Source organism: Tamandua tetradactyla, chromosome 7 (assembly GCF_023851605.1).
Source record: "Tamandua tetradactyla isolate mTamTet1 chromosome 7, mTamTet1.pri, whole genome shotgun sequence".
NCBI lineage: Eukaryota > Metazoa > Chordata > Mammalia > Pilosa > Myrmecophagidae > Tamandua > Tamandua tetradactyla.
In genome coordinates, this window is record NC_135333.1 from 152121347 (window position 1) to 152138952 (window position 17606).

Sequence of the window (17606 nt, forward strand, 5' to 3'; positions counted from 1 at the left end):
TAGCACATTCTTGCCTTAGATCCCTTGCTCTGACTATTCCTCCTCACCTGGAATTGTGAGTCTTTGCAACGGTGACCCTGTACTTTAAGTCTTAGGATCTCACCCATTTCCTTATCTGTAGGATATCCGTATCTAAATTAGCCTCATCAAATTCATCTTAGTCTGTTGTATTTCATTCGTAGCACTAATCACTTTCTGAAATGATGAATTTACTGTGTAAAACCTAATTGGTCACACCGTACCTTATTTCCAACAGAAGTTCCATACCTTGCCAATTGGGTCAGCACTGAGTACTCACTCCTTAATAAAGTTCCTGGCACAAAATATGTGCTTAAGAAATATGTCATTAAAGAATAAAAGCACTTATGAACATAAATGAACAAACAATCAAATGAGTGAAAATATATTTTAGACAGCTGTATGTCTATTGACTATTAATAAAAGAAACTTTCTATTTTATGTTTTGATTGAGATACAAGTACCTGAAAATTATCAGTTTGTTTCTCTGGAAATAGTCCTTAATATTCAAGCAAGTAACTCCTTGATATGATGCTTTCTTCAGATCTGTGTTGCAAGACTATGGTTTAGATGGGACAGCATTATAGTGAGGTTTTTTAAATTGTACTTAAGTTAATATTGGGATGCATTTTTTTTTTTGGAATGATTTGAGTGAACTTACTAATATATAGATATACATTCACTTACTAATTCCACAGTAAAAGCAGAACTTTTTTTTTTCCAGGGCTTTTAGTGGCAAAGCCTACATATTAGAAGTATCGATGAGCTGTACTTTATTAATTTGGGTGGTGGGAGGTTGGACTTTTAATAGGCATAGTTATTATGCCTATTAAACTAGAAGATATTTCTTATTTACTCTTTGCTTTCCCTGCTTTTTATTTCTTGTTGAATTTAGTTGTTTATTGGTAATTATTTTAAACTATTTTATCTTTCAATTTAAGGACTCTATTTTCTAATGACTGAATGCCACAGCTAATTCATAGGATGCGCATGTTGGTTTGTAGCTAAAGACAAAACAATGCATGAAAATGTTAGGTAGAGGGTGGAAAAAGTTTGGAAGCAGCCAGTTTTGATTTGGAATCCTTTCCTATTATTTGAGTATTAACTTGGCAAATTCTTTAGTGCTTCTGTTTTTTTCACCCACAGAATGGTCATGACGTTTATGGGCGCAGCTGTGGTGAGATGTCAGTGACATGATCATGTCAAGTGCCTGGTGCAGTGTGTGTCACCAGAGGCTGCTAGAAAATAAAGTGTTCATGTTGTTTCCTCTACCTTCCATCAGAGGCAAAAGGAAGTATATGAATTTCTGAACACAAAAGATTACTATTCTCTATAGGTAATATGAGGGCATAAAGTATCGTATATTTAATATTATTACTAGAAGCAATGCTTGGCTATTACAAATTGCAGACTGCACCAAGCACAACAGTATTAAAGAAAATAGCTAATATTTATTGAGCGTTTGCCCTATGCCAGCGTTGTCCTAAATACCTTAGATATATGGACTCATTTAATCGTCACCACAAAGCCAGGAGATACTACTTTTTTTTTTTCCATTTTATACATGAGTAAACTGAGGCACAGGGGTGTTAAATTACTTTTAGGCTGGCAGGCATTTGTGAGATTGGAAGAGTCTATGTTTTGATCTTATTATGCATTATGAACTCCTTTCATTGTCCAGGTACAGTCAGAATTGCCCAGATAGGTATATCGTGAGATACACAGAACAATTGTGTTCTTCCCTTCCCAGTCTCCTTACTGCCAGGGTCTTTGGTATCAGGACTGAACACGCCCATTTCCTAGGAGGAGGCCCAGATGATCAAAGGAAAAGCTGAGTTTGAGGACTAAATCTATGTGAGAACAGTGCCATGTAGTCAAGGTGTTGATGCTGTGTTTTTTGCTCTTTTTAATATTGAGAAATCTGATTATTTGGGGTGGAAAATAAATAGCTCATGTAGAATGTAGAGTTTTTGATATCATTATGTGTGGAGAAACTAATATCCCCACAAATGAGCTTTTTGGTATGGAGAGTGTATATGGACATTATATCTAAATAAGATCTGTATTTTAAATATATACTTAACTGTTTAAAGAAGCGTAATATTTTACTGATATGTTCTGATGACTTTTAAGCCTCTTAATAACTCTGATCTTGTCTAGTTGTCTTGCATTTCCTCTCCAGTTCTTCGGGTCATTTATCAGCTTTTTCATACTTGAATGTAATTTTTGTTCATTTTATGATTTCTTGGAATTTTTCTTGTCCAGTAAATAGATACTAATTTCAGGCCATGAAGACACCCCAACTGAAAATTTGAAAGAGCACAAAGTCTTTGTGAGGTTCTTAAGATAATATTTTTTTTAGCCTTATGATGAACTATATTTGTGTATCAATTTTGAGATATAATAATTACTTTAAATCTTTGTAGGCTTTGATTTTATTTGATCTCCTGTTTTAATGAAATGTTAGAGTATAAGGGAAATACATATTCCTTCTTAACAATGTTTTATGAAGTTTTTCTCTCCCTGTGACATTTCTTGATGGACTGATATTTTATCATGTAAATTGGATTGTGACTCAGTTTGAAAACTTCTTTCTCTCCTTGGCAGCATGGGGTAACCTTGGAAATGTTCTGAAGAGCCAGAGTAAAATTTTGGAAGCTGAAAACGCCTATAGAAATGCTTTGTACTACCGCAGCAACATGGCTGACATGCTTTATAATTTGTGAGTATGCATTGCTTTCTCCGGTTTGGTTCATCTTTGAAAGCTGTGGTGAGAGGGACATTGATTTAACTGCGCAGAGTGATTATGCCAGGTGTTTCTCTGAAATAGTCATTTTATTAATCATGCCTCTGATACTGCTATGCTAGGTGGATGGGATTTGCAATTTCTTTGCTTTGGGTGGTATTGTGGATATTCATGCGTGTTGATGTATCATGGCTGAATTTTTTGTAGGAGTTCATATCGCATACACATTTGTCTAAATGCTTCTAGTTTTGTTTTTTTAAAGTGTTTGTTCCATTAGTATTTAGATGGGTTTATAAAATAAGTCTGTCTGTCATGTATGGTCCTTTACATACTTGGTGAGTTGGTTGTTAGTACTGATAGAAATTTTGTCCTTCATTTAAAAATTGCTTGTGTCAAAGTATATGTAGAATATGTATATCCTCATTCCTCTCCCCTCCTCTTCCTCCCATGCTTTCTTCCCCCTCCTGCTCCCCCCACTCCATTCCCTGTCGTCCTCCTATTTCCCTTCCTCCCTCCCCTTTCTTTCTCTTCTCTAAAGGTACTGATGATTATATGTACGGTGGGAATAATTTAGAATATTTTCAATGTTGAGTTAGAAAAATCCCTTGGGGGGGAAATTGGTCCCATTTTTTGACTGGAAAGCCCTAGGGGAGCAGTGAGATGGGAGTGGTTGCACACTAATTAAACTGAAATCTTTTCCTTGAGAGAATGTGTTATCTGTAAGAACAGAGCCCTAGTCTAAACCTGCTTAACCACAAGAGAGATTTTAATGAATCCTTTAACTGAAAATTCCTAGGGTTGACTTCTTGCAGGCATGGTGAGATCCAGGATCTTGGTAGCGTTTCAGGAATCCATGTCCTCCTTGGCTCTGCTCCCTTCTGGGTGAGACCCAGCTCACCACATGGGAACGATGGCCCTGACACCTCTGTATCTATAACATCCTAACTCTTCTCAAATCTCAGAAGAAAAGAGAGGTTTTTGTCTTGCTATCCATTTTAATCCTGGAAGAAGGTCTCTGACAGGCCCTCCTGGGGTTGTATGTCCCCCTTAGGATGAAACCCTGGGCACAGTGGCAGGGTCTGTGAGGCAGCTGGATTGGAGTAGAGGGGTCAGTTCCCTGAAGGAAGGGATTAGTCCCGGGACAAATAAGATGTCTAATGCTTGTGTTGGGTGAATGGCTTGCAATATTGCCAGTATCAAAATAAAATGTGAATTTTAATTTTTAATGTATATTTATTCTCTGCTTATATCTAAATCTTTTGTACTGGCTAAATCCAAAAGCCCCGATATTAAAAAAAAAAAAAGTTTAATATGAAAACAAACAAAAACCCAACTAGATTTTTTTTTTTCTTCAGGGAAAGCAGACAAGATGAGCTCAGTGTAATTTCCTGCCCATTCATTTGCCTTGTCTTTGACCACTCAGCCTTTAACACATGGGTCTCGATTTAGTGGCCTGTGGGCTGAGTTAGGGTAACCCATGTGTTTTGTGTTAACCTGCACAGTGTTTATGTTTTTTTTTCTCTTTTACTTGAAATGCCTTCAGGTGAAGTGCACCGTCTCTACTTTGCACAATCCATGCTCCCCACTCTCTGCCATGTTACATGTTTATCATATATATTGCCATTATCTTTTTCTTTCCTTGAATGAATGTATCTCTTCCTCATATCCTCTTCAACTAAATAAATTCAGTACAAGCATATTATTGGGTTATAGTATTTTTATTTTATGGAAAAGAACCTTGTCAGTTTAATAAATAAATGTTAGTTTTTTTCATTTGAAAATGATGTTGTCAAAGGGCCCCCTGCTTAATAGTATTATTTACCAGTTTTCTTGTGATCTACATTCTCCATAAATTTGGTGGGAGGAAGTACACTGAATAAAAGACACATCTTCATAGCTTTTATTTTATTCTCTTATCCACAGCCTCTGGTTAAAAAGTTTCCTATCTCTTGCTATTACCTGTTGGGCATGGGTTGAATGAATAAGGAAATGTGATTATGCAGGCTTACTCTTTGCTGAGAATATATATTTATTCAATTAGACAAATCTTTACGTGTAATTTAAAAGCTGTACTTTACAGCTGCATAGGGATGCATATATAATCCATGAAAGCTTATGGATAAATCTAGCAAGCGCTAATAAAAAAAATGTTGCTAGAGAAGTAACAAGATCAGTATTTTTTATAAGGGAACGGGATATGTCGTAAATGGTCCCAAAACGTTTTTACTAATATAATTGGTTTTCAGACCACATTTAACTGTTAGCTGAAATCGAGAGATGTATGATCCATAGGAATTGTTGGCAAACATTTGGGAGTATTGGATTATTTATCCATGTGGTTGACAGAATTCTGAAAACCAGTAATTATATTTCAAAACAAATGAATTCTTCAATGATTTTTATAAAATATTAATAAAATGCCAGATAGATTTTTTACAACATTTATCATAATATGCTTATCATATGTCTTTAGCAGCAAACTTTTTTCTACCTGTTTACATAGGTAGAAAAAAAATCCATGTTTTCATTTGAACAATTTAGAGACTAACAAATAAAATATTTTTCTTTGGAGATATAGATACTATTTCTATTATAACTATTACTATTTTTGTTTCATTCTTGGATCTACAGAAATTGCTCTTTGTTCATTACAACTTCTGAAGGAAAAGAAATTTGATTTGCTCATGCTTACCAATAAATTTAGCCTGATAACAGTCCTTTATTGTGCTCTGTAGCAATAAGATACATTAATCATATTTCATATCATAGATAACAGTTGTGTCTTTTAATGATGTTTAATGAGAAATGTCTGAAAGTAACAAACCTATCTATATTAGTTCACATAAAATACCTGTATTTGTTAATGACCTTTAGAATTCTTTAAGAATCCTAACTTTTTGTTGGCTCCTCTACTTTAATCAGTAACCTAGACTTATATATTGCTGTTCTAATTTGCTAGCTGCCAGAATGCAATATACCAGAAACAGAGTGGCTTTTACAAAGGGGAATTTAATAAGTTGCTAGTTAACAGTTATAAGGCTGAGAAAATGTCCCAACTAAAGCAAGTCGATAGAAATGTCCAATCTAAAGCATCCAGGGAAAGATAGATACCTTGGTTCAAGAAGGTCGACGATGTTTGGGCTTTCTCTCTCAAATGGAAGGGCACATGGTGAACATGGCGACGTCTACTAGCTTACTCTCCAGGCCTCTTGCTTCATAAAGCTCCCTAAGAGGCATTTTCTTTCTTCATCTCCAAAGGCCACAGGCTGGTAGACTCTGGATCTCTACTCATTCTGTCATGGTTCTGTGGTTCTTTCCTCATTCTCAAAAGGAACTATCCAAAATGCCCCCTCTTTTATAGGACTCCAGTAAACTAACCATGACCCATGTAGAATGGATGGAGACACATCTCCATCTAATCAAGTTTAATATTCACAACTGATTGAGTCAGATCTCCATGGAGATAACTAGTCAAGTTTCCAACCTATAGTACCGAATAGGAATTAGAAGAAACCATTGCTCCCACAAGATTGATTAGGATTAAAACATGACTTTCCTAGGGTACATAAATCCTTTCAAACCAGCACAATTACCCTCAGTGTACTTTAGGATTGGCTGGAATGGCTTTGGTTGGGGTTTGGCAAGTTATGATAGGTTCCAGTGTCTAACTGAAGCTTGTATAAGAGCGACCTCCAGAGTAGCCTCTAGACTCTATTTGAACTCTGTGCCACTGATAATTTATTAGTTACACTTTTTCCCCCTTTTGGTTAGGATGGAATTGTTGATCACACGGTGCCAGGGCCAGACTCATCCCTGGGAGTCATCTCCCATGCCACCAAGGTGACTTTCATCCCTGGATATCATGTCCCATGTAGGGTGGAGGGCAATGATTTCACTTACAGAGTTGTCTTAGAGAGAATGAGGCCACATCTGAGCAACAAAAGCGGTCCCTGAAAGTAACTGTTACGCTAAGCTTCTCCACTACCTGCATAAACTTCACAAAGAGTAAGCCTCAAGATCAATGGCTTGGCCTATTGATTTGGGTGACCCTAATGTTTGACATAGTATCAGGGGGTGATAAAGCTTAATAGTTCTATATTTTTACTCCTATCCCTCAAGAGACTTTACCAATACTTTTTGATTATCTGCTTAATATACTCGAGGATGATTCCAGGCATTGCATTAAGCTATACAGGATTAAAGGCCCTCATTCTGATTCTGGGCTCCCTGTGTTTCAATTGTTCAAATCTGGACAGGTTGAGTAAGATTATGTGCTATGGAAAATTTAGGTTCTGAACAAAATAAACCTTTCTTCCTTTGGTCTCAGAGAGTAGGTGCATTTCTAAAATATAGACAATGTCTTCGTTACCCTTGTGTTCTGAATTACCTTAATCCCGACCAGATCATGTTAGACTGTTTGCACCAGCTGGGGCAGTCTCTGATTCTTTGCTTCTCAGTTCCTCAGCTTTTGCAACTGGGTTCTCCCTGTGTGATGCAGAAGACCCTCCTGGGTCACTTATACCCTGAAATTGCCATCTCAGCTGCCCTCCTATCCCTTCTCTAACTTTCCTTGGAGCAGGGGTGACTCAACCTATCCTATTCTGTCATCTTCCTGTAACTCCTAGACTTTTTGAACACAGTCAGTATTCATAATTTTATTATCTGGTAGCAGTTGACATTGTATATCATTGGAAAGGTATCTATTTATCAACTGTTAGGCATTTTTATTAAGAAGTTAATCAGGAGACATACATCATTATGTAACTTGCATATCTAGCCTTTACCTGAATATTTCAGGCAAGACTAAGGAAAAAACAGAATAATTTTGGACAAAAAAATAATAATAATACAAGTGATATGTGGATCAATCTGAAGGTTAAGAAACATTGCTTTAAAAGGATTTTAAAGTTTTTGAGAACGTTTTCAGCTGCATCAATATCAAGTTATATCAGAGAGCTGCATATGAAGAGTTATATTTTTTTGTTTTGTTTTTTTACATTACATCTTTTTTATTAATTAAAAAAATTAACAACAAACAAAACAATAAGATATCATTCCATTCTACATATATAAGCAGTAATTCTTAATATCATCACATAGTTGCATATTCATCATTTCTTAGAACATTTGCATCGATTTAGAAAAAGAAATAAAAAAGACAACAGAAAAAAAAATAAAACGATAATAGAGAGAAAAAAGTTATATATACCATACCCCTTACCCCTCGCTTTCATTTACCACTAGCATTTCAAACTAAATTTGTTTTGTTTTTTCCCCCTATTATTTATTTTTATTCCATATGTTCTACTCTTTTGTTGATATGGTAGATAAAAGGAGCATCAGACACAAGGTTTCCACATTCACAGAGTCTCATTGTGAAAGCTATATCATTGTTCAATCATCATCAAGAAGCATGACTACTGGAACACAGCTCTACATTTTCAGGCATTTCCCTCCAGCCTCTCCACTACATCTTGAACAACAAGGTGATATGTACTTAATGCGTAAGAATAACCTCCAGGATAACCTCTCGACTCTGGAATCTCTCAGCCATTGACACTTAGGCTCATTTCACTCTTCCCCCTTTTGGTTGAGAAGGTTCTCTCAATCCCTTGATGTTAATTCTTCAGCTCATTCTAGGGTTTTTATCAGTCCCTTGATGCTGAGTCTCAGCTCATTCCAGGATCTCTGTCCCACGTTGCCAGGAATGTCCATACCCCTGGGAGTCATGTCCCATGCAGAGAGGGGGAGGGTGGTGAGACTGCTCGTTGTGTTGACTGGAGGGAGAGGCCACATCTGAGCAACAAAAGAGGCTCTCTTGGGGGTGACTCTTTGACCTATCCTTTCTGGGGTTAAGTTTCATATGAAAAAACCCTAAGACTGGGGGCTCAGCCTGTAGCTTTGGTTGTCCACACTGCTTGTGAGAATATAAAGAATTCGACCTGGGAGGTTGAATTTCTCCCCACTCTCACCACTCCCCAAAGGGGGCTTGCACATACTTTTCCACTCACTGATCAAATCACTCTGGGATTCATCGGGACATCACTCTGGACAAACCAACAAAATCTCATTTCCTACCTGAGATTCCAAGTACTTATGATGTTCAGTCAAACTATCTACATAAGTTATATTAGGAAATGCTCTAGTCAAAATATAAATTTTGTAACAAATAAACATTTTTTGCTTTAGTCTCACACATAAGGTGACATTTTAAAATATTAATTACCATCTATTTTCAGCACTCTGCAATAATGACATTCCTTTATTCTTCCTCATGCAAAAACATTTTTAAAATTTGTACATTGTACATTTCACTATTGTTATACATTCTAGGCATTCCTAGATTATACCATCTCAATCTTTAACATCTATCTTTCTTTCTGATTTCATTTATGTCCCCAGCCCTCCTCCCTCTATCATTCTCACATGCAGCTTCATTCAGTGTTTTAACATAATTATATAACATTTAAGTAGTATTGTGCTGTCCATTTATTTCTGAGTTTTTGTATCCAGTCCTGTTGCACAGTCTGTCTCCCTTCAGCTCCAAATACCCAATATCTTACCCTATTTCTGTCTCCTGATGATCTGTGTTACCAGTGACATATTCCAAGTTTATTCACTAATGTCAGTTCATATCAGTGAGACCATAAAGTATTTGTCCTTTAGTTTTTGGCTGGTCTCACTCAGCATAATGTTTTCAAGGTCCATCCATGTTGTTACATACTTCATAAGTTTATTCTCTCTTAAAGCTGCATAATGTTCCATTGTATGTATATACCACAGTTTGTTTAGCCACTCTTCTGTTGATGGACATTTTGGCTGTTTCCATCTCTTTGCAATTGTAAATAATGCTGCTATCAACACTGGTGTGCAAGTGTCCGTTTGTGTCTTTTCCCTTAAGTCCTCTGAGTAGATACCTAGCAGTGGTATTGCTGGGTCATATGGCAATTCTATATTCAGCTTTTTGAGGAACCAACAAACTGCCTTCCACAGTGGTTGCACCATTTGACATTCCCACCAACGGTGGATAAGTGTGCCTCTTTCTCCACATCCTCTCCAGCACTTGTCATTTTTTGTTTTGTTGATAATGGCCATTCTGGTGGGTGTGAGATGATATCTCATTGTGGTTTTGATTTGCATTTCTCTAATGGCCAGGGACGTTGAGCATCTTTTCATGTGCCTTTTGGCCATTTGTATTTCCTCTTCTGAGAAGTGTCTGTTCAAGGCTTTTTCCCATTTTGTAATTGGGTTGGCTGTCTTTTTGTTGTTGAGTTGAACAATCTCTTTATAAATTCTGGATACTAGACCTTTATCTGATATGTCATTTCCAAATATTGTCTCCCATTGTGTAGGCTGTCTTTTTACTTTCTTGATCAAGTTCTTTGATGCACAAAAGTGTTTAATTTTGAGGAGCTCCCATTTCTTTCTTTCTTTCTTCAGTGCTCTTGCTTTAGGTTTAAGGTCCATAAAACCGCCTCCAATTATAAGATTTATAAAATATCTCCCTACATTTTCCTCTAACTGTTTTATGGTCTTAGACCTAATGTTTAGATCTTTGATCCATTTTGAGTTAACTTTTGTATAGGGTGAGAGATACGGGTCCTATTTCATTCTTTTGCATATGGATATCCAGTTCTCTAGGCACCATTTATTGAAGAGACTGTTCTGTCCCAGGTGAGTTGGCTTGACTGCCTTATCAAAGATCAAATGTCCATAGATGAGAGGGTCTATATCTGAGCACTCTATTCGAGTCCATTGGTCAATATATCTATCTTTATACCAGTACCATGCTGTTTTGAGCACTGTGGCTTCATAATATACCTTAAAGTCAGGCAGCGTGAGATGTCCAGCTTCGTTTTTTTTCCTCAAGATACTTTTAGCAATTCGGGGCACCCTGCCCTTCCAGATAAATTTGCTTATTGGTTTTTCTGTCTCTGAAAAGTAAGTTGTTGGGATTTTGATTGATATTGCATTGACTCTGTAAATCAATTTAGGTAGAATTGACGTCTTAACTATATTTAGTCTTCCAATCCATGAGCACGGTATGCCCTTCCATCTATTTAGGTCTTCTGTGATTTCTTTTAACAGTTTCTTGTAGTTTCCTTGTATAGGTCTTTTGTCTCTTTAGTTAAATTTATTCCTAATTATTTTATTCTTTTAGTTGCAATTGTAAATGGAATTCATTTCTTGATTTCCCCCTCAGATTGTTCATTACTAGTGTATAGAAACACTACAGATTTTTATTTATTTATTTATTTATTTATTTTTAATTAATTAAAAAAAATAACACAACATTTAGAAATCATTCCATTCTACATATGCAATCAGTAATTCTTAATATCATCACATAGATGTATGATCATCATTTCTTAGTGCATTTGCATCGATTTAGGAAAAGAACTACCAAAACAAAGAACACTACAGATTTTTGAATGTTGATCTTATAACCTGCTACTTTGCTGTATTCGTTTATTAGCTCTTGTAGTTTTGCTGTGGATTTTTCACGATTTTCGACATATAGTATCATATCATCTGCAAACAGTGATAGTTTTATCACTTTTAAAGGAAGATAGTTTTATCTTCCTTTCCAATTTTGATGCCTTGTATTTCTTTTTCTTGTCTAATTCCTCTGGCTAGAACTTCCAACACATGTTGAATAACAGTGGTGATAGTGGACATCCTCGTCTTGTTCCTGATCTTAGGGGGAAAGTTTTCAGTTTTTCCCAATTGAGGATGATATTAGCTGAGGGTTTTTTCATATATTCCCTTTATCATTTTAAGGAAGTTCCCTTGTATTCCTATCCTTTGAAGTGTTTTTAACAGGAAAGGATGTTGAATTTTGTCAAATGCCTTCTCTGCATCAATTGAGATGACCATGTGATTTTTCTGCTTTGATTTGTTGATATGATGTATTACTTTATTTTCTTATGTTGAACCATCCTTGCATACCTGGGATGAATCCTACTTGGTCATGATGTATAATTCTTTTAATGTGTTGCTGGATTTGATTTGTTAGAATTTTGTTGAGGATTTTTGCATCTATATTCATTAGAGAGATTGGTCTGTAGTTTTCTTTTTTTGTAATATCTTTGCCTGGTTTTGGTATGAGGGTGATGTTGGCTTCATAGAATGAATTAGGTAGCTTTCCCTCTGCTTCAATATTTTTTGAAGAGTTTGAGCAGGGTTGGTACTAATTCTTTCTGGAATGTTTGGTAGAATTCACATGTGAAGCCATCTGGTCGTGCACTTTTCTTTTTGGGAAGCTTTTTAATGACGGATTCAATTTTTTTACTTGTGATTGGTTTGTTGAGGTCATCTATTTCTTCTTGAGTCAAAGTTGGTTGTTCGTTCCTTTCTAGGAAGTTGTCCATTTCATCTACATTGTTGTATTTATTAGCATAATGTTATTCATAGTATCCTGTTATTACCTCCTTTATTTCTGTGGGGTCAGTGGTTTTGTCTCCTCTTCCATTTCTGATCTTATTTATTTGTGTCCTCTCTCTTCTTCTTTTTGTCAGTCTTGCTAAGGGACCATCAATCTTATTGATTTTCTCATAGAACCAACTTCTGATTTTATTGATTTTCTCGATTGTTTTCATGTTCTCAATTTCATTTATTTCTACTCTAATCTTTGTGATTTCTTTCCTTTTGCTTGCTTTGGGGTTAGTTTGCTGTTCTTTCTCCAGCCCTTCCAAATGGATAGTTAATTCCTGAATTTTTGCCCTTTCTTCTTTTTTGATATAGGCATTTAGGGCAATAAATTTCCCTATTTTTGCTGCATCCCATAAGTTTTGGTATGTTGTGTTTTCATTTTAATTTGCCTTGAGATATTTACTGATTTCTCTTGAAATTTCTTCCTTGACCCACTGGTTGTTTAAGAGTGTGTTGTCGAGCTTCCACATATTTGTGAATTTTCTGGCGCTCTGCCTATTATTGATTTCCAACTTCATTCCTTTATGATCCGAGAAAGTGTTGTGTATGATTTCAATCTTTTTAAATTTGTTGAGACTTGCTTTGTGACCCAGCATATGGTCTGTCTTTGAGAATGATCCATGAGCATTTGAGAAAAAGGTGTATCCTGTTGTTGTGAGGTGTAATGTCCTATAAATGCCTGTTACTTCTAGCTCATTTATTATAATATTCAAATTCTGTGTTTCTTTACTGATCCTCTGTCTAGATGTTGTGTCCATTGATGAGAGTGGGGAATTGAAGTCTCCAACTATTATGCTAGATGTGTCTATTTCCCTTTTCAGTGTATGCAGTGTTTGCCTCACGTATTTTGGGGCATTCTGGTTCAGTGCATAAATATTTATGATTGTTATGTCTTCATGTTGAATTGTTCCTTTTATTAGTAGATAGTATCCTTCTTTATCTCTTTTAACTGTTTTACATTTGAAGTCTAATTTGTTGGATATTAGTATAGCTACTCCTGCTCTTTTCTGGTTGTTATTTGCATGGAGTATCTTTTCCCAACCTTTCGCTTTCAACCTATGTTTATCTTTGGGTCTAAGATGTTTTTCCTGTAGATAGCATGTAGAAAGATCCTGTTTTTTTAATCCATTCTGTTAGTCTATGTCTTTTGATTGGGGAGTTCAATCCATTGACATTTAGTGTTACTACTGTATGGGTAGAACTTTCTTCTACCATTTTGCTTTTTATATTTTATATGTCATATCTAATTTTCCTTTCTTTTACACTCTTCTCCACACCTCTCTCTTCTGTCTTTTAATATCTGTCTCTAGTGCTTCCTTTAGTATTTCTTGCAGAGCTGGTCTCTTGGTCACAAATTCTCTCAGTGACTTTTTGTCTGAAAATGTTTTAATTTCTCCCTCATTTTTGAAAGACAATTTTGCTGGATATAGAATTCTTGGTTGGCAGTTTTTCTCTTTTGTAATTTAAATATATCATCCCACTGTCTTCTTGCCTCCATGGTTTCTGCTGAGAAATCTACACGTAGTCTTATTGGGTTTCCCTTGTATGTGATGGATTGTTTTTCTCTTGCTGCTTTCAAGATCCTCTCTTTCTCTTTGACCTCTGACATTCTGACTAGTAAGTGTCTTGGAGAACGTCTATTTGGATCTATTCTCTTTGGGGTGTGCTGCACTTCTTGGATCTGTAATTTTAGGTCTTTCGTAAGAGTTGGGAAATTTTCAGTGATAATTTCTTCCATTAGTTTTTCTCCTCCTTTTCCCTTTTCTTCTCCTTCTGGGACCCCCAGAACACGTATATTTGTGCGCTTCATATTATCATTTAATTCCCTGAGTCCCTGCTCATATTTTTCCATTCTTTTCCTTATGGTTTCTGTTTCTTTTTGGATTTCAGATGTTCCATCCTCCAGTTAACTAATCCTAACCTCTGTCTCTTGAAATCTACCATTTTAGGTTTCCATTGTTTTTTTCATCTCTTCTACTGTACCTTTCCTTCCCATAAGTTCTGTGATTTGTTTTTTCAGACTTTCCATTTCTTCTTTTTGTTCATTCCTTGCCTTCTTCATATCCTCCCTCAATTCATTGATTTGGTTTTTGATGAGGATTTCCATGTCTGTTTGTATATTCTGAATTAATTGTTTCAGCTCCTGTGTCTCATTTGAACTATTGGTTTGTTTCTTTGATCGGGCCATATCTTCAATTTTCCTGGTGTGATTTATTATTTTTTGCTGGAGTCTAGACATTTAATTATCTTAATTAGTTTATTCTGGAGATTGCTTTCACTTATCTTACCTAGGGTTTTCTTGCTAGATGAGTTTGTTGTCTATCTGTTCTTTGACCTTCAGTTCAGCTTTTTCTGGACCTCTAGCTTAGGTTTTGTTTAACAGAGTATAATTTTTCAGTTCTTGTTTTCTTGTTTCTTGCCCTGCTTGTAAGGTGCCTTTTCCCTCCCCACCCTTAGGAGGGTCTACGTAGGTAATATAGACTCCAGCCAGGTTTTCCCAGACTAAACTGAGCTCCTCTCAGGGGGAAGGAGTCACCTGCCTCAGTGTGGAAGGCTCTCCCTGCTGGGGGCATGGTGGAGACAGAGGAGAGGTTGTAGGCTGGTTTTAATGACTTCAAATTGCTGAGACCTGGGTTCTGAATGCCTGGAGAGAGGGATTCTATCTGAGTTGGGCTTCACCCCTCCCCTGGGGAAGGCACAGGTGGGAGACAGCCCTGAAAGCAGTCCATTTCTGCCTGTACCTGGGGCAGTTGCAGCCCAAGTAGTCCCGGCACTGAATCCAGAGGCAGCCAAGCCTCCGGAGAGACAACCACAAAAACCTCTGTTTCGTCCCTTTTCCTCTTTTTCGGTTAGCCCAATAAGTGACCTCTGCCTTGACCAGGTTCACCTGACTGGGAGCCTATTTTTAGTAGTCAGAAGTTGTTAATTAATGCCTCAATCGGTGTTTGGTTGGACTCAGTCCCTGCTACTGTTAGAGTGTCTTTCCTTTCCCTCTGGGAAGCCGACTGTGGGGGAGGGGCGCCAGGTGCCGGCCGCCGGGACTTTGGGAACTCACTCTTCTGGGGAGACTTGCAACTGGTCCAGCTGGTCCAGACTGGGGTACGCTGTGTGTCTGGTCACTGTCTTGGCTCCGGGAGCTGTTCTGTACTGTTTCTGGTTATTTAGTAGTTGTTCTGAAGGACGAACTAAAACGCACACCTTGCTAAGCTGCGATCTTGTCTTTTTCAAGAGTTATATTTTTATATATGGAATGATTTCATATTTTTCTTCTGAGTACCTATTGGTTGTATTATTTCTTTATACCAAGCACTTTTTTTAAGTTCTTTACATATGTTGTTATAGTTCATCTTCAGATGAAGCCTTCCAAAGGAGGTAAACAAGCTTCAGAAGTAATTTATCTCAGGTCATTCAATTAGTAAGAAAAGGAGCTCAGATTTGACCCTAAGATATTCTGACATTGCATCATTGCAGCAATAGCATTTTTGTTCAAGCTGGAAGAAATAGATCAAGGGCATGAGAAAAAAAAAAACTGTAAATACTTGAAAAATTCAGAAAAAAATAAATTAAATGACCTTTCCATATAGAAATAATATATTTGAGGGTGGGCCACAGTGGTTCAGCAGGCAGAGTGCTCGCCTGCCATGCTGGAGACCCGGGTTCGCTTCCCAGTGCCTGGCCATGTTAAAAATATATAATAAATACATAAATAAATAAATATATTTGAAATTAAATCTAGTAGCGACTATAAGTTCATGCTTTTATGACAGTTACTGATTTTATGACTCATACTGCAGAATTTTTTTAGGAAGATCAGTAAGTTTCCACAACTAGGAGTTGCTTAAATAGGTGGTGCCGCAGAAAGTGTTTTGATCATCTGAATTAATTAATTATCATCATTTTGATATGATATCAATACAGGCTTACAAATAATTGTCACATAATGTGAAATTTAAACAGTACTTTATAGTACATTTTATAGAAACAGATGTATTGCATTTATTGAACAGCCTTATAATTAGCCTTTTATTCATATTGCTGAATTTACCAAAATCTAGTACTTCATACAGGCAGCTTGTTTTAAGACTGGACAGATCAGATGAGCATGATGACACTGGTTTTTCTTTTTAAGCTTAACAGTTTTGGGGGGACAAAGCATCACTCTATAATTTACACTGTCCAGTTAAATAAATACATAGTGTTTTGGTTTGCTAAAGTTGCCAGATTGCAATATACCAGAAATGGACTGACTTCTACAAAGGGAATTTATTAGGTTACAAGTTACAATTCTAAGGTCCTGAAAATGTACCAATTAAGGCACCCACAAGAGGATATCTTCACTCAAGAAGTGAGTGATCGCATCTGGGGTTTCTCTATCACCTGGGAAGGCACATGGTACCGTCTGCTGTCTTCTCCTGGCTTCTGGGTTCAGACAGCCCTCTCGGCTTCTGCTGTGCCACTGCATGACCTGGATTTCATCTCTCTCCTCTCTGTATCAGCTCTGAGCTCTCTCTCTCTCCATGAGCTCTTTTAAGGACGCCAATAAATTAATTAAAATCCACCATGAATGGGCAGGGCCACATCTCCATGCAAACAACCTAACCAGAATATCCCACCCACAATAAATCTGTACCCACAAGACTGAACTAAAAGAGTTTGGCTTTTCTGGGGTCCATAAAAATATCAACCAGCACAGTCAGCATCAACCTTTTGACTGCACCATTCACTATTATCTGAAATACAGTTGCTTTCTCTCTAAAAAAATATATTCAGTTGTTATCATTTCATTATTGTTACACACGTGTCCCAATCACTCTGTTCCAAATGAATGTAAACAGGTAATTGAATAGAATATTGAATATTTAAGCATTAGATTCCAAAATGGAGATAATGTGCTATAATCAGCTTTTGATTATCTTATATAATGGAGATAATCATTTCTGTGGATATTAGAATCGTTGCCACCCTAAGTTAGTTGTCATTTTTGTTCTACATTGTAAGAATATAAGTAGTCATCCAATCTCAGAAGCTAGAAAAGAAACAATAAAATAAACCAGTAAATCTAAGGAAAGAAAAAGAAAACATTAATGAGTTAGACTATTGAGAAACAATAAGAAGCAATGAATAAGAACTTGTTATATAAAAGTTCAACAAATATGATCAATTTCTTGCAAAGGTAATATAGGGAAAAACAGAAAATCCCAAATATGTAACATTGAGAATGAGAAGAGAGTTACAACCACCTATCTGGAAGTTTAAAAAAGGAAAAAAAAAAGCATTATTAATAATGTATATGAAAATTCATAGTAATATAGATACTTTTTCTGAGAAATATAAATTGTTAACATTGGCCCAAGAAGAGGCAGGCAACCCAATTAAAAAACCTTGGGGAAATTTGAAAAAAATGTTGAAG

The 17606-nt window shown here is 36.4% G+C and overlaps 1 protein-coding gene across 2 annotated transcripts in view; it reads left to right on the forward strand.

Annotated features, from left to right (window-relative positions):
- TMTC2 (transmembrane O-mannosyltransferase targeting cadherins 2) overlaps window positions 1–17606 on the forward strand; it is a 478556-nt gene that overhangs the window by 247432 nt on the left and 213518 nt on the right. For both annotated transcript variants that reach the window (XM_077111531.1, XM_077111532.1), the window contains one exon: window positions 2626–2740. In XM_077111531.1, coding sequence (XP_076967646.1) covers window positions 2626–2740 — 115 coding nt within the window. The remainder of the gene's footprint in view (window positions 1–2625; window positions 2741–17606) is intronic.